Source organism: Podarcis bocagei (assembly GCF_964188305.1).
Source record: "Podarcis bocagei genome assembly, chromosome: 6".
In the NCBI taxonomy this organism is placed as follows: domain Eukaryota; kingdom Metazoa; phylum Chordata; class Lepidosauria; order Squamata; family Lacertidae; genus Podarcis; species Podarcis bocagei.
Window position 1 is genome coordinate 47608236 of NC_138130.1, and position 18440 is coordinate 47626675.

General features: G+C 39.7%; 1 protein-coding gene across 2 annotated transcripts in view; it reads right to left on the reverse strand.

Moving 5' to 3' along the window:
• The window catches only part of CFAP47 (cilia and flagella associated protein 47), a 185850-nt gene that overhangs the window by 31357 nt on the left and 136053 nt on the right, over window positions 1-18440 (reverse strand). For both annotated transcript variants that reach the window (XM_081197772.1, XM_081197773.1), the window contains 4 exons: window positions 15172-15264; window positions 7049-7208; window positions 5233-5330; window positions 148-300 (listed from right to left, as the gene is read on the reverse strand). In XM_081197772.1, the coding sequence (XP_081053898.1) occupies window positions 148-300; window positions 5233-5330; window positions 7049-7208; window positions 15172-15264 (504 nt within the window). The remainder of the gene's footprint in view (window positions 1-147; window positions 301-5232; window positions 5331-7048; window positions 7209-15171; window positions 15265-18440) is intronic.

The window sequence follows — 18440 nt, forward strand, 5'->3', positions numbered from 1 at the left end:
TTTTTGTCCCACGAGGTACATTCTTTTCTGCCAGTGTATTTTAGCCCAGAAATTCTACAAATGATTTTAAGTTTATCTTGATTTGAGACAGCTGTAGGAGTGCTAATTCATTTGGGATAAATAATTTCTGTGCTCTATTTCTCTTACCTTCATCATTAATAGTGATGGACTTGCTTTTGGAAGGAGCTATAATTATACTGTCTGAGACTATAGGTGTACCAGATGTTGCAGGTGTTACACCAGTTAACAGCACTTCTACTCTTTCATCCAGTCTACTGCGGGCTCTGCAGCATACAACAGCTAGGAAAAATATTTTGTATAATTAGTTCTCTGAAATAAAAGGAGCTCATATTGAGAGCACATTACACCTGACTACATTATGCAGAAGACACATGTCCCAAAGATCATGAGAGGTTTCAGTTACAATCATAAGATGTTTGGTGAGTGAGCATGAGAGATGGGGTCTTTTTAATGGCATCTGCACAACTTTGCAGCACCCTTCCAGCTGAGATATGTTCCCCACTTTAACAACTACCTGTCAGAAGTTAGAGATTTCTGTTTCAATAGGCTTATAACATTTGATTATCTAATTCTCGCTGCTGCTGTATCAGTTTTAGACGAAAAAAGTCTTTGTTTTTTAACTGCTATTATATATTTTTTTTAAATGAGTTTTCAGCTATGACAGTATTTTGTTAGTTTATGATCAAGTTGGTGAGTCAAATCATGATAGTGGGGCTGGGAAAAAATCGCATCTGGCAACCAATGCGCCCCTTTGGTTTCAGATAGTGCATGGGTAGATGAGTCTAAAAAACATGGGGCAAAATTTTCACTATAGCTAACTGCTATAGTGGCTCATTTACCAGTAATGTATTTAGCATTAACTCTAGAAGTGTATGGGGACGTGGGTGGCGCTGTGGGTTAAACCACAGAGCCTAGGACTTGCCGATCAGAAGGTCGGCGGTTCGAATCCCTGTGATGGGGTGAGCTCCCGTTGCTCGGTCCCTGCTCCTGCCAACCTAGCAGTTCTAAAGCACGTCAAAGTGCAAGTAGATAAATAGGTACCGCTACGGTGGGAAGATAAACGGCGTTTCCGTGCGCTGCTCTGGTTCGCCAGAAGCGGCTTAGTCATGCTGGCCACATGACCCAGAAGCTGTACGCCGGCTCCCTCGGCCAATAAAGCGAGATGAGCATGCAACCCCAGAGTCGGTCATGACTGAACCTAATGGTCAGGGGTCCCTTTACCATTTACCTTACCTAGAAGTGTATACAGTGGTATGCTGGGTTACAAACTTTATTCATTCCAGAGGTCCTTTCTTAACCCGAAACCATTGTTAACCTGAGGTGTGCTTTTGCTAATGGGGCTTCCCGCTGCCGTCAGCACGCAATTTCTGTTCTCATCCTGGGGCAAAGTTTGCAATCCAAGGTACTACTTCTGGGTTAGCAGTTTGTAACCCAAAGTGTTTGTAACCCGAAGCGTTTGTAACCCAAGGTACCACTGTACTCAATTCTGACCAAACTAAACCTCTTAGACCAAAATATACCCCACTATGAATGCATATGTAGAAGAGGATGCAAATAAAAATTATTTGTTGTTGTTGTTGTTGTTGTTGTTGTTGTTGTTGTTGTTGTTGTTGTTATCACCACCATCGGAACTACTACTATAAAGTCTTGTCCATTTTGAAATAACCTAAGTACAGCAATTTTAAAGAAAACACCAGGCTCTACCTGGTATATCTTCAGCTGCATACAATAAGAAAGCTTTGACCACTTTAAAACCATTAACTGTCTCATTGTAATTATTGATTTCCTTTCCCACCCCACTTCTGAAACCTGGGCACAAAACTGACTGCACATGAAGTCAATGGTGAGTGAACAATAAATACTGCATGTGTTTTGTGAAGCTTTCAGCTTAAAATATTAAAATATGGTGGCTTGTGATTATAAAATGCAGCATGTCTTATAAGCAATTCATGATTGCTAAACAACAGCTTAAGGGCACATCCCACATTCTTAGTTCAGCTCTTTAGCATTGAGCTAGCAATCCCTGACTAGAGCTGGCACTGCAAATGTGGTCATGCTGAGTGCAGTCACAATCCAAAGGACAGTTCATTTGTTTAAATTGGCTTAAAAAGTGTACTGTTGAATTAAGGCCTTCATGAAAAACACAAATCCCTCCACTGCTTCTTTATTGTAGTGCAAAGCAAGGGTCCTCAATCTTTTTGGACCTAGGGGTACATTTCAAAATTTAAGGAATTTTTGCGGGTATCACAAAAATAGATATTTCACAAAAGATAAACTGGTGATGCTCAGACAAGCCCCCCACCCCCAGCCACCCATAGGCAAAACACCTACAATCACAAAAACAGACAAAAATAAGCAGGCAGCCATTGCCACCCTGCAAACAGGCAGCCTTCTTCAGGCAAAAAAAAGCAATTTAAATGTAATTTAAAATAGAGAAGGGCAGAAGGCCTTGGTGGTTGACTGTTATGTTGGGGACCCCAGGTGCAAAGTGTGAAGAGCAGACATTGGACTACTGAATATCTGGACCAAAACACATGCTTATTCTGGGGTAACATGGTATGTACATTCATTGTCTATCTTTACTTTCTCAAAACATCCATGTGAATGGATTTTCTTCCATGCACTATACAACTAACTTAAAGAATACCAATATACACATTTGTCATTATAGTACTTTATGAGGGTGCCATGCTGTGCAAAGAAAGAACGAAAGAAAAGATTTGGTGGTAATATTCAGCATTCCATCCTTAATTAATTAAACTGCAAATTAATGAGATGAAATCTGTAATTAAGATTATACTGGCATTTTTCTTCAAGTTAAAGGTCTTTAACAAATTAGAACAATGGCAGTACAAATAATATCTATCCCATTAAGTTCAATAATTTCATTCCTCAATAAGTCTCTCAATTACCTTCAAACACCAAGACAGACTATTGTTTTCATTCCTTTACAAAAGCTTTTGTATATAATTGACTCACACATTTTGAAGTGCCCTTATCAGCCCACGTGGTGTCTTTTTATAAAGGCTATTAGCTTCATCATTAAACTGATTTCCAATGTTCTTAATAGGTACCCAAGGAACAAATTAATTCTGTAATTGTGCTTTAGCTAAGAAATTAATGTATATACTTTTGGCATACTATCCCCAATTTGAAATAAACTAGGAATCCAACTGATACGGTTAACGTTTTGTTACACAGAAACTTATTTTCCCAGAACTGCTTTTAAGAATATATTTGTTGTTGCAATATTCCACATAGCGCTCTATGATAATACATATACCTGAATTCAGTGCATTTTGCCTATGTATAACTGGTTGTACCTACTTAAATGGTAGACCCATTGAAATTAATGTACCCAAATTAGTTATGCTCAGCAACGTCAAAAGGGTTTAATCTGACTAGGATTAACGCAGAATACCACCCTTTCTAGAAGTTCTGGGGAAGGCTAGAGTACTTTTTTATGCAGAACATTCTAGGTTGAATCCCTGATGCCCAACAGAGGGCTGGAAAAGATTCCGATCTAGAATCCTGAAGAGCCGCATAATTTAGACAATATTAAACTAGCTGGAGAAACAGTGTGATTGCATAAAGCAACTTCCTGTATTCCCAACATCTGCTGTCACCTAAGTAGCAAACTGGTTTTCACTGGTCTCACATAAGAACAGCCCTGCTGGATCAGACCCGAGGCCCACCTGGCCAGGCATTCTGCTCCCACAAGCAGGACATGATTATAATAGCATTCTCCACTCATGTTCCCTACTAAACAATATTCAGAGAGGAACTGCTATCTGTTAGCCTTACTGAATGATAACGCTGTAGTACACAGCTAGCTGGAGCCACAAAAGATTTAGTCTCTCATTCTGAACAAGAGGAACCCATTGCTACATAGAGAGATCAGTACTGCTGAATTACAGCTCATGCATTGCTTTATGTGGGTCTGCCTTTGGAAATGGTTCAGAAACTGCAGCTAGTGCAGAATGTTGGAATCAGACTGCTGACAGGGAATAAGCAATCTGACTGTATAACATCAGTCTTGGCAGGACTCATTGGCTGCTTAGACATTTCCAATCCAAATTTAAAGTGCTGGTTTTAACCTATAAAGCTCCATATGGCTTGGAAGCCTAATATCTGACCCAACACCTGTCCCGACATAAGCCTACTGAGACTCATTAGTCCTTAGGAGGATAGTGACAAGGGAAAGGGCCTTTTCTGTTATGACCTCTCATTTATGGACTGCTCTCCCCAATGAGGTCCACCTGGTGCTGACTTAACATCTTTTTGCCAACAGGTTAAGACCTTCCTCTTTTTTCAAGCATTTGATAGGGCAAGCTGAGTGGGCTGTTAACTGGAGCTACTGTTGGCTTCCCTGCTGGTTCTGTTTGGATCTGCTATGTAATTTTTTCCTGCTGCTTTTTGAAGTATTTGTTGCTTTGGTGTTCTATAATTATTTATTACTGAGGGCTGTTTATGTTTCAACATTTTTTTGTATTTATTCTATGCTTCCTAGAGACTGCTGTGTATTAAGCAACTAACAACTGAAATAATAATATGAATAAAAGTAAAAGATGTATATGGAAAAATACTTTGTAAAGGTAAAGCAATTTCTCCCATATAAATTGGGCTTATATAGCCATATAAATATAAAACATATCCATATAGATTGATCGAAGTGGGGTAAGTAACCCCCAAGGAAAGGGACTTTTTGGTAGTGGCACCTTGTAATGAAACAGTCTTCCCAAAGAGGTCTCTCCAGTGCTATCTTAGTGGTCCTTTTTGGTGACAGAACCATTTTGCTCATCCAAGACTTTGAAATATGTCTTGGCCCTCTCCATTTTAAAATCTGTGTTTCATATTGTATTTTAATTGCTTCATTTGTCTTCTGAGCTTAGCAGACAATTTATGTTACAGCCATGCTAGAAACATTCAGGTAATAAACAGAAATAAAAAGTCCTCCTAACACGTTTCAATTGGGATGCAAGTTACAAATAAGCCTTTTGACATCCAGCTTCTTGAGTGTAGGCTACAGCAACATTCAAAAGAATTTAGAGGTCAGAAAGAGACATTTAGGAAGAGCCGGTTTGTTTATTTATTTAGTCACCTAAATGTTAGGGACCATGGCTCCAACTATTTCCAGACTGAATTATAGCTTGGGGGGGGTACTATTTTCATTTATATAAGAAAAGTTTGCAGTTATTGGCTCATATGTACCTGGTGCAGATTTATAGGGTGGTGATTCAGGAATTCCATGAATTGGATAGATCCAACAAATTCCCCGGATGACTTCATCCTTCATTATTACAGTGTTGCTGAGAAACAGAAGTAATATATACATATGAATATGATTACTCTAGAACATTGATACACGTGATATTGACAATACAATGAACCAAGATTTCCAGCAATGCTTTGTGACCATTTTGAAATTTGTTCAATGGGACCAGCTTCCAGAAGGTGCTGTCTTTTTTGGAACAGTGGTACACTCAAGTAAAAGGCTTTTGGTTGTTTTTAAATCCACTTCTTAGGACGATCATAAATAGACTTCTTATTAACACTTGTCATTAAAACAAAACAAAGATAATTAAATGAATCATGTCGGAAGTTAATCTGCGCAGTAAAATTTGTTTTCAGTTGGAGTTGGACACAAATATATTCTAAGATAGTGGCTATTGCGTTTTGCTACCATCCTATCCCCAACTATTTACTATTCTTTTCTATAGAGAACTATATTCAAAGGAGATAACAAACTGGAAGCATAACACATCAAAATAATTACTACAATCAAATAATTTAAAATACAGATTACAAAATTCATTGCTCAAAGCATATCAGTTAAACAGTTTGGTACAACCACCACCATCAATCAAGGGCAACAGGCTGAGTACATATGTGGCTCTGAGTATCCTGTCCATACCCCCTGGGTGAACAAGTGGAGAGGTATCCATATCAGCCTGACCAGACAGAGCCATAGCTACATCACAGACCATTACTATTGTAACTGCAACTTCCAAATCAGAATTGTATGCAGTGGCCTTAATCCTTAAAGTGTTTAGCAAATCAGTGGCAGCAGACTACTGAAGGTTCCACTAACTTCCTTGGTAGGAGTCTCTCACCATTCAGAAGATCTATGCTGGATGACCCTGCACAGATTCAGTCATACTGAAGAAAGAAAGCTTTCATCACTGCCAAAGAGCAGATACTAACATGAGGTCTAACATGCATTCAGTTGTATTCAACTCTAATTCCCCATCATTTGTGCTGTAGCTGCCATCACAATAGTGCCATTGTCCTCAAAAGCTCAGAAAACGGTGGAGTCTATATGCTGCTTTCTAGAAAAAGAACACCTAGAACCAGGTGTCAGGTTCCAGAGCCACCACTTCAGTTTCAGATATCCAGGGGGCATCATTGCTATGATTTGTATTTTGAATAATGGGGGGGGGGAGTTCTTAAAAAACAAAAACTCTGAGAAGATTTTCTGGGATAGCCAGCTAAGATTTGTTCTGCAAGATGGCTGTTTCAGAGGACTGAGTTTCTAAGGCTGGCAGAGAGGATACTTGGAACATAACCCAAGTGCATTGCTCTCCACCACTTTTCTCCAGGGGCAAGGTACTATCATATCAACTAGCATCTTCACACCTCTAAAATTCAATAATATCCATCTAATAAGCCCTAGATAGCTCAGTTGACTAGAGTGTGGCGCTGATAACTCAAAGGTTGCAGGTTCGATCCCCGTATGGGACAGCTGCATAGCCCTGCATTGCAGGGGGGTTCGGCTAGATGATCCTCAGGGTCCCTTCCAACTCTACAATTCTGTGATTCGATGTATAGTAATACTTGAAAGGTTTGCAAAGTGTGAAAAATCATTCTAGACTTAGTAAATTCTAACCATTTCTAACCATTGCAACATTTATAGCAATATATAAATACTACAATAAACAGTCTTCTAAAGTGATAGAGCTCACAATTATTTTTCACTTCAAATAATAGCAGATATCAATTTTATCTCCTCTGTGACTAAAATGTTTACCTTGTTAGTGCTCTGCTTAATTCGAAGGTGTCATCGTAAGACCATTTATCAGCATCCAACTTTTCAACTTTAATAACCAGCACAACTTCATACAGTTTCATTGATTGAGGTGCAAAGAATACTGGAATATCCAACTTGTTTTTTGGAGCCAAAACGATTCCTAAAAATACAATAAGTAATTTAAACACATATTGTGAAAGGAGTGGTTTGTCAACTACTCACCATCATGCCAGAAATTTATCTCCTATATATTCAGAGTCAGTTTCATGGAAATAACACTTTGGTATAGTATTTCTCAAACTGTGGGCCATAATGTGGGCTGACCTCCCCTTCTTGGCTGACATTTTGCAACTGCTGAGTTCAGTAAAATTTTCAACATTTTCAAGAAGACTCTGTGGACATAAAGTTTGAGAATCCATGCTTCTGGTATATAAAGAAGCACATTTAAATCAGTTAATAAGTGACACAGTTTTCCACTGGAAAATTCCATGTGTGTGTGTTTGTCTCAAAAGAAACGGCAAATTGTCTTTTAATTGGAGTTTTGTGGTATGGTGGTTTTTACAATTTACACAGCAGTGCTTGGCTTCTAAAAATCGAAACAGTGGTGCTATGTAGAGTTGTGCCAGTCTTATCTAAATATTTTAACTCTGTTACAAATTATATTTGTTACCTTATAAATATGCAAAATAGATGGAAACAGAAATTCAAGCGTTTGATTAGAAGAGTAAAAGCATCTTGTGTTTCAGGTACAGTGTGTCAAAGGAAAGTTTTCCTTACATAGTTTATTGGTGGTTCCTCCATGGGAAGCCAGCAGGGTTTTCACTCCAAAACTAAAGAGATGCATATACCATTCCCCACTTGTCTTGCAGGTACTGATTTCCCCAATACACTCTAAAAGGTAAAGTACATTTAGTGCCTACGGAAGTTGTCTGCCTACCACTTAGCATGTACAGTGGTACCTCGGGTTAAGTACTTAATTCGTTCCGGAGGTCTGTTCTTAACCTGAAACTGTTCTTAACCTGAAGCACCACTTTAGCTAATGGGGCCTCCTGCTGCTGCCGCACCACCGGAGCACAATTTCTGTTCTCATCCTGAAGCAAAGTTCTTAACCTGAAGCACTATTTCTGGGTTAGTGGAGTCTGTAACCTGAAGCGTATGTAACCTGAAGCGTATGTAACCCGAGGTACCACTGTAATTTATCAAAACCTGGAACGATCTAGGTTTGGGTGCAGGAGTAGTCATTGGAGAAATCATGTCTGAGATTCCTGCTTGGCAGGGGGTTGGACTCGATGGCCCTTGTGGTCTCTTCCAACTCTATGATTCTATGATTCTATGATTCCATCAAAATACAAAAACACACTTCGGAAAAAGCAGCTACCAGAAGCACCACTTCATGATGTTTCAACAACAGCTTGTTTTATCTGATATTGACACCAACAGTTTAAAAGCCTGTCAATGGGCTGAACCCTAAGAACAGTAAGCAGAGGGAAGCTTGGCAGATTTTATTATGTCCTCCTCCCACAGTATCCTCTTGCTTAGCCCCAGAAAAACCTGTGTGGGTGGTTGGTAGAGCCCTCCTGAACAGTGTGGGTAGGGGGAATCTCCTAAAATAGGGCAGGGCACCTTTCACATTCCAAGTAAATACGGGTAACTCGCAACGCATGCTTGAGAGTGTTTGGGTGAAGAAGAGGCAGTTAGAGAGGGTGATCTAAAGAGGCCAGAGAGACATGCAGAGAGGTTTGGAGGGCCAACGAAAGAGATTGGAGTGTGGAAGAGGTGGTTGGGAGAGCTTCGGATTGCAGAATGGGCCTCAAACACAAGGTGGTGTTGGCAGCATCAGCTGTTGAGAAACCAAGGAATGCAATTCTGCTTATACGCGCAAGAGCCAGGAACCCACCTAAGTTGCGAGTTACCTGTGCTAAAAGTCTACTTTGTTTAAAAGCATTTCTTTTTAATGTTATAATAATCTGGCCACTGGCTCTGATTCATACAGAACCATAACAAAATTCAGGGACAACTGAATCCATTGGGGTTTTCAACTTGACCTGTATTGCACCAGGTCATGATAAAAAAATCCCTGAATCAGCTAGCTGCTAGCATGCAAAGGACATCACAGGTGCATGCCAGGGGCTCAGTGGGCCAAATCAAAAGTACAGCTGCCATTCAGAATAGCCTAGCCACAATGATCCACACACTGGCAACCTCAGCCACAGTAATGCACTCTATGTGGTGCTATCTCTATGCTTTGTTATTGTATTCATCTTCAAAATACATGGAAATAAATGAATATTCACATAAGCAATCCACTTGCATGAACAACTTAACATACAAAGATTTTTGTGTTATCACGGCTCCTCAATTTAACAGAAATCCCTTCTGCCAATGTTACATTGCTGATGTGAACATACTAAAAATGTACTCAAGAGGGGGGGAAAGCTGCCTTGTTTCAGTTTGACATGGGAAGCCCACCCTGTCTTGGTTCAGTGCAGGGGCTTGGTTTTTCTTTAGGAGATACACACAAATCCTTAAAAACTGCAATTAGTTATTTGGAGTTTTAAAATATGCCCCTCTGTCTTCTCTTGGTAGTTTTAGAAAAGTAATTACAGCCACCAACAAACTGCCAGCTAACACATGAGTTCCTGTCATTGCATGCATTGAAAATAATTTAGTAGCAGGAAGTTCCCCTGGGGGCAACAAGACTTGATGCTATGACTATGCTCTCAAAGGGAATTGTACAGAAAAAAGCATGGCTGACCTCATGATATGCCATCAAGTACAATCATTCCCAACAGCCATTGCTACAATCAAGCAATATGCATCACGGCATGAGCTAGCTGCATGTATAGGCAGGTGGGAAAAGTGCCTATTTTGGGATGCAAATGGAGCTTGATGGAAAGGGCATCTTTGGAATTTGATGTGAATGGAGAGAGGCAGCCTTTATAAGTGAATCTACGTGACCTGATGGAAACCAGCAATTTGCAGATTCCACAGCAGACAACAGTTCTCACATTGGTCAGGATGGGGAGGATCAGGTGAGCTCACATTACGCCCACCCCACCCCACCCCGATCTTAAAGTGCTTAATATCGTTAGGCAACTAATACAAGGAATATTTTTAAATTACTTTTTGAAAACAAAAACACAAGAAACAAGAAACAGTACCAAAACAAGTGGGACTATGAAAAGAGTGACTGTGGAAACCCACCCAGATGGGTGGGGTACAAATTATTATTATTATTATTATTATTATTATTATTATTATTATTATTATTATCATTATCCTCCCCTGTCCCAAGCCCATCTCACATTTTTTTTTAAAAAAAGATGGTGTTAAATGTGAAATTAAAGCAGTAAAAATGTCTTTGCTGCTGATCATTTTCACCACAATATCAAACACTGTTGTTCTTCTTCAAACAAACAAAAGACCTGCAAGCGGTTGGATGTGAAAATATCTAGAAGCAGATCACCACCTGGTGTGCATGAATGGCTTGCAGGAGGCCACCAAGATGCTGTTTGTCTACTGCTATAGAGAAAACCTGAAGCAAAAAGCCTCTCTGCTAGAAATTTTTAGATAGTGTTTGTAACTGGGGAGTTGCATCCATACCACTTGAAAAGGCAGCCAAGAAGAAACAGTGCCGTATGTATCCTACCTCCCCCTTGGAAAACTTGCCTGCCTTGTGCTGTGCTGGGAGCATAAAGAGGCAGGAGCAGTTCAAGCATTAAAAGGATGCCACTGACTCCGTCATGTTCTGACCCTCAATGACCTCACAGGCAAGTCCACAAGAGGGACTATGAAAAGACTTTTAAAGAAAACACAATGAACATTTCATCTATTTGATAATACGACTGTCATAACTCAGGCAAGAATATTTACCAGAGACAGAGTATTTACAAGCTCTGGTTGCCGTTTCATGAGGCTTATCTTTCATAAAGATCTTGGCACTTCCAACAGAAGCTCTATACACTTTCACTGATTGAAAGCTTGAATTTAAAAGCTGTTCTTCTGGTATTAAAGAAAAGCAAGTTAACCAGTTGCTGTTTAGATGAGAACAAATGGATTGAGCGCTGATATCAGTAATGAAATATGCAGTGACAATGCAATTTACTTTGTTTTGAAATGAAGCCTGCTTAAAGATTGGCCATTAATAACTGCTGCTAAAAAACCCCGAAAGAAAACAAACAACCAGTCACATATTCTGGCAATTAATATTAACTTATCATAAAAAGTGCACCTACAACAAACACTATAATATACAAGATTAATGCCATGATTCTCTGCACATTTAGCAAAGTTCTGCTGGAATCAAGTGGGCTTACATCCAGGAAAATATGTCTATGAATGAGGTGTTTAAAGAACACATTGCCAAACAGTATAGGAATAAACATAAAGAATGTTACAACTTTAATACAATTTGTTAGCCACACATATTTTGAAAGTATGTAGCATAAAGGTTTCTGCTAGAGAAAGATACAAACACCCTCTAAATTTACAGTAGTACCTCGGGTTACAGGCGCTTCAGGTTACAGACGCTTCAGGTCACAGACTCCACTAACCCAGAAATAGTACCTTGGGTTAAGAACTTTGCTTCAGAATGAGAACAGAAATCGCGTGGCGGCAGCAGGAGGCCCCATTAGCTAAAGTGGTGCTTCAGGTTAAGAACAGACCTCCAGAATGAATTAAGTTCTTAACCCGAGGTACCACTGTATTATGTTTGCGTCTTTGCACCCAATTATTCTAAATCTTTAGAGTTCCATTTATGTCATTAAGGTATTGCAGGTCAATATATAAGTAAAAGGATTAACTGTTATATCAATTCCAGTAGACCAATATTTTGTCTATGTTCATATTACAGAGTAAAATGTTCATAAAATTGCAGGATGTAAATAATTAGTTCGAATTCAAATATTTGAATTTTATAAGAAATGTCTTATCTTGATAACTGGCAAGAGAGGAAGTTCCAAGAGTGATTAGATCAGGAAAAAATATTGCTGACTTCTTGAAAGGAGAAAAATATATAATTATCTGTATTTGCTTTTAAATGTTGTGTCTCTTTGTACTGAATTTTATTGGTCTGTGACGTTAATAAACTATTTGCTTGCTTGCTAATAAGAGTGACAGGTCCCAACTAGAGGTTATGATAAACATGTTTCTACTTATGAAGATGGCAGCCGTGTGTCTAATTCCCTCCTCCTACACTGTAACACCTAGTACGGGTTACTCACTTCCTGACTTTACAATCTTCTCAATTTCCTGAACACATCAATAGTTGCAGTCAGGCTTGCTTGATAAGTCCCTATGAACTCAATGGAGGTTACTTCTATTTAAAATGTAAACAGGATGATGCAGGGAATGAAAATATTGACCTTTTACTATAGTACACAGGTACGTATGAAGGAATGGACATTCAGAAAAAGCAGCAACACATTGTGTGAGTCAATAAATCTAATTCTTATAGACTGAAGAGTGAATCCTAATAGTAGTAGTAGTAGTACCCCACCCATCTAACAGCATTTAATTGTAAACCTAAAGTTTGGTCCTCATTTTTCTAATTTGTTTTCTATACGATATTTAAAAACTGACAGCTTCTGTAATCCAGAAGCAGAGCGGTACAAAGACTGTGTTTTTATTAGCATCTGTGCATTTGAAACATGGCAGGGTCCCTGTTAAAGGTAAAGGGACTCCTGACCATTAGGTCCAGTCGTGATCGACTCTGGAGTTGTGGCGCTCATTTCGCTTTATTGGCCGAGGGAGCCGGCATACAGCTTCCAGGTCATGTGGCCAGCATGACTAAGCTGCTTCTGGCGAACCAGAGCAGCGCACGGAAACGCCGTTTACCTTCCCGCCAGCGCGGTACCTATTTATCTACTTGCACTTTGACACGCTTTCGAACTGCTAGGTTGGTAGGAGCAGGGACCGAGCAACGGGAGCTCACCCCGTCGTGGAGATTCGAACCGCCGACCTTCTGATCAGCAAGTCCTAGGCTTTGTGGTTTAACCCACAGCGCCACCCGCGTCCCTGTTACTACCATATAAAATAACATTTCTAATAATCAACTTCCTTTCAAAGTTCTAAAAATTACATTGCTTTCAAAAAGAAATAACACTAAACCAGTAGCAAATCAGAGTATCAATCTATTTTAATTTTTAATTTTTTTAAATTTACATTCTGTCCTTTGTAGACACCAGGGCATGTTTATTCCAAAATCAATTAGAATAAAACTCCATCTGTTTCGTTATCAAAGTATATTAAAAGCATGTAATATTTTATTATATTTTCAACCTTAAGTCACATACTGTACTCATTTTGTAGCAGTAAAAGGTAAAGGTAAAGGTAAAGGACTCCTGTATGGTTAAGTCCAGTCAAAGGTGACTATGGGGTTGCGGCGCTCATCTCACTTTCAGGCTGAGGGAGACAGTGTTTGTCCACAGACGGCTTTCCGGGTCATGTGGCCAGCATGACTAAACCACTTCTGGTGCAATGGAACACCGTGATGGAAACCAGAGCACACAGAAATGCTGTTTACCTTCCTGCCACAGCAGTCCCTATTTATTTACTTGCGCTGGTGCATTTTCGAACTGCTAGGTTGGCAGAAGCTAGGACAGAGCAATGGGAGCTCACCCCATTGCGGGGATTCAAACCGCCAGCCTTCCAATCAGCAAGCCCAAGAGACACAGGGTAGAAATAATATGTTCTAAACTGAATAGCTAAATACAAACTGAAGTATAGTAGTAATAAGAATATTCCTTTTATATTAACTCAGACAGGTTTAACAGCACAAGTTTTATCTAATCCAAATACCACTATTCAGAACAGTAAATTGGGAAATCTAAATTCCCTTTAATCATGGCAAGGGATAGGTTTGTATATGTGATCTGAATGATTTATTATCTCTTCTATAATAATGTTTAGAAAAGTTTGTTAATCCTAGTGAATATGTGATGGAGTATCAAAAAGAAGAGAATGACAGTGTTGAAATAGGGTATATATATTCATTTTAATTAAATTAATCTTTCGCTACAGTGAACAATTTAAATAACTCCATTTGTCGAGAACTAGAGTTATGATATTACTAGATTATAAGAGTTATGGAGAAGGTAACCAATATATTCAAAGCAGTGGGACCCAGAAAACAGAACAGTGAGCTAACATTGGCTCTTTCTATAATCTGGAGTTATGGGACAGCTGGAAGATATATTCAACAAGTACTACACCTATGCCAGCAATGTTTGTACTATCAGGATGGGATTTCCTGGACAAGATGGCATTTTTTTTTCCTCTGGACCTTCCTACTCCAGAGAAAAGGAAGGCACTAAGATCATGGGAACCTTTGGCACCAACCTTTGGCAATAAACAACCTAATTCTCTGTTTAGTGGCTTTTGATAGGTAAGGTGAGCCAGCAGCAGACTGCCTACCAGTACATTCTTCTCCAGCAAAACTCAAATGACTACTGCATCTATCAAACCCATAACCTGCTCATCTGCACTAGTCTCAGCTACCAGAAGATTGCTAAATGTTTTAGCTACTACAGGTGGAAGGGCTGGGAAAGTGGATGGAATAGTTTTTTTCCACATTCACTGTCCGTCATCCAGTGGGTGCCAGTGGCTGCAACCAAGCTATGCAGATGTCACTTAGTGGGGTGGCAAGTGGGGAGAGTCATCTACTGGAGCCATATATATACACTGCATATGTACATGTTAGATATGTTTACTGAACCACATCAATGAAGACTTAATTGGGAAGCTGGGAGGAATATTTCCTTCTTAACATTTTCTGCGTGGGCCACACTTCCTCTAACTCAGGCATAGGCAAACTCGGCCCTCCAGATGTTTTGGGACTACAACTACCATCATCCCTGACCACTGGTCCTGTTAGCTAGGGGTGATGGGAGTTGTAGTCCCAAAACATCTGGAGGGCCGAGTTTGCCTATGCCTGCTAACTTGAGGACAGCTCCCAACCCATGTTCAACAAATACGAGTCCCACCGCTACAATATATAATAGAGCAAAACAGTTGTGCTTTTATTGTTTCGTTAAATGGGAATTAAGCTACATAAATGAAAATATATTTTCAATCGTTATGCAGATCACTTTGGAAAAACATACATAAACCATACAATCGTGTACCTTGTTTTTGCTTGAGGGAAAGCCAGAAAATGCTGTCCTTATTGGAATGGTGGGATACAGATGCATGGGGATTATGCATGACATGCTCCTGATCTAATAAAAAGAAGGGAAAGAAAAAGAAAATTCTGTTATGCTTCAATGTCACATTCAAGGAAAGGAATTCACTGGAGGTTGAAATGTGATCAAAGGCTGTTCTAATGTAAGAACTGATGAATGCTCTTCAAAGTATACTTTGAAATAGGAGATGACAGTTTTTTAAGGTCTCTCTGCATTTTAATCGTTCTCCTATGCATGCCAAAAATGACTATAGCTGCTCATGGAATCCTATTAAAATTATTTGGAATAATATACCCCCTAAAACCAAAGTTTTGGAAAAGGGATGTGAAAAATGTTTGTTCTATAAAAATATATAGCAAAGAAGGACTCTCCTTCCTCAGAGGTTTTTAAGCAGAAAGTTGAGATTTGTGTTTGCACAGAGTTGGATGAGATGACGCTCAGAGTCTCTTCCAACTTTCCAATTCTATGAAATTATATTCCAAACTGAAATTTTAACTAAATTCATAAAGGCCTATTTGCAGCACCTCAGCATGTTACTTCTTGCTGTATTCTGCATAGAAGTTTCTGAAGACAAGTGATTTAATCTATCCCAGACAGATCAAATTTAATTATGACTGTACTACATGGCGAGATGACCAACAAAATAAAAAATTAAGCTCAATCTCACACAATACATAGCTATGGAAAAATATGATACCAGAAAGAAACAATTGGTGTTGCAGCAGTGAGAAAATCGTCAGTATTAATTTGATCTGATAATCAGCAAACATAAAGTTATACAAACTCTGATGAATTACTACTGGGCAATCCAAACTCCAATCTGCCAGCCTGGCGGCAGTTAGGATACAGTGCAACCAGGGAGCCCTCCAGCCAAAATGCAAAACCAACTCACTGCTGGCTGAATGCCATTTGCCCAGTTGCAGGCATCCTAGCAAGAGGAAGCTGCCCAGAGTGGCTGGGTAGTGTATAAATAAAATTATTATTATTATTATTAAGTCAGACTCACCATTGATTAACAGTGTAATGGCCCCCCAAAAAGGCCAAATCTTGAGAGTAGGATTGAGAGAAACACAATCCTCAGTACCTGCCATGCTACTATGGAATATTACAGATTATGGGGAAGAGAAACATTTCACCCTACTGTAGACACTGCAGCTGTTAGATAAGTGGGTTGGGACTTCTTCTCTTTAAAATTCAAGGTAGAGAAGAACTGAGATGCCATAATACTTGCCTTTGAGCTGAAAGCAGTCACTCATTGCTGAAATTTATATTCCAAGCCAAGGAATAATGAATTTATATTCCAAGCCAAGCAACATCACTAATTTTAATATCACCTATTTTCATACAGAATATATAGGAATCATAGAAACATAGAATTGGAAGGGACACTGAGGATCATCTAGTCCAAGCATGGGCAAACTCGGCCCTCCAGATGTTTTGGGACTACAACTCCCATCATCCTTGACCACTGGTCCTGTTAGCTAGAGGTGATGGGAGTTGTAGTCCCAAAACATCTGGAGGGCCGAGTTTGCCTATGCCTGATCTAGTCCAACCCCCTACAATGCAGGAGGAATATGCAGCTGTCCCATATGGAGATCGAACCTGCAACCTTGGTGTTATTAGCTAATAAAACCATGCTAATAAATATGGGGTTTTCATTAGAATGCCCGTGGCGTGGAGGGAAATATATGGTAACAGGCCAAGCTGACTAGCTTTTGAGGGAGTGAACGGCAAATAACAGGAGAACTATGTCTACCTTATATTTAACAGTCTGTATGGTAGCCATAGGTGACCAGGAATTCCATGCAGGTGAGTGAATGGGATGGTGGAGAAGGGATGGCTCATTGTGTTCTTTTTCCAGCAGCCTGCTCAGGGATGGCCCACATATAAGGCCAGGTGAGGCGGCTGCCTCAGACAGCAGGATCCACAGGGGCAGCAGATTCCAACGTAGATCTTCACTCACCCCTTATTCCCTGGCAAGGAGGGAGGCACCCTTTGCTGGTTCACCTCAGGTGCCAAAATGTATTGGGCGGTCCTGAGCCTGCTTGGTTTCTGTGCTAACCACAAGGGGGAGCTATATTTCCTCCATGGTTACCATGGAAATGCACTGGGCTAGAATGAAAGGATGGCTCCGTCCCTCTCCCCACTCCCGAGCCCCACCAGTCTGCTTGATCAAAAGCAACTTAATAATGAGCTGGAAGCCTGCACTTTCAGGTTTCTCATTCCCAGTGGCCAGAATGGTAACACAGCCTACTAGCCTCTTAATAGATTAGTTAAAAATTCAGGGTAGCAACTTTGGAGGCTTATTTACAAGGCTGAATTATGCAAAGACCCAACTCATCCTTCCCTCCTAACATCCCATAGTTAGAAAGATTTATAACTTGTACACAAATTTGCTTTGCATGATTTAACGCGACAATTTAACTGTCATACCATCCATTAATTCATCTCAACCTTCTTCTTCCGAAAACTTACAATACTGGTCTTTACTACAACTCTTATCTCAAACTTGGGAATGTGAAGGTGATCACAGCAGCAACAGATAGGTACCTAATTAGTTGAGTTGACATTTACAGTGATTGCCAAAAAGACTATAATGGAAAACCAATTTCAGCAACATTGTACCGGGTACGGTGAATGACACATGTGAAAAAAATTACAGTGAGAGTGGAAAAATAGGCTGTCAAGAATCAAATGATGTTACATCTGCACTGTCAAACTGTCTAGCAGATTGTTATACAGAGCAAAACTGGTAAGAGTTGAATATATGCTTTCTCCAACTCTACTGGAAATGAGACTCTAAATGACCTAACGCACGTTACAATATTAGTCCACGTGCACTTGGCTGACACTGTACAAAGACAAAGAAGCAGTCTTGCTCTCTTAGATTACAAAAGCAGTGTATTGCTCTTAAACAAACAGTGTGTTTCAGAATGTGTTGTCCCAGATAATTGATTAGTGAGATTATAAGAAATTACTTCTTCTGGGTATTTGTTCATGTATTTGACAGTTTGCTAGTGCCTGAAAATATTTATGCTCTGCCAAACTTAGTTTTTGCAATATAATTTTGATAAATTGTATTTGTACAATTATTGAATACTTTGGGTGGGGTTCACCTAAGAAGCCTTATCAGCAAAAGTCCTGTAGAAGGTCTCCCACTACTACAACAAGATTTTTCCCCTCCACTCGCTGCCAAAACTGGCTCAAGGGGG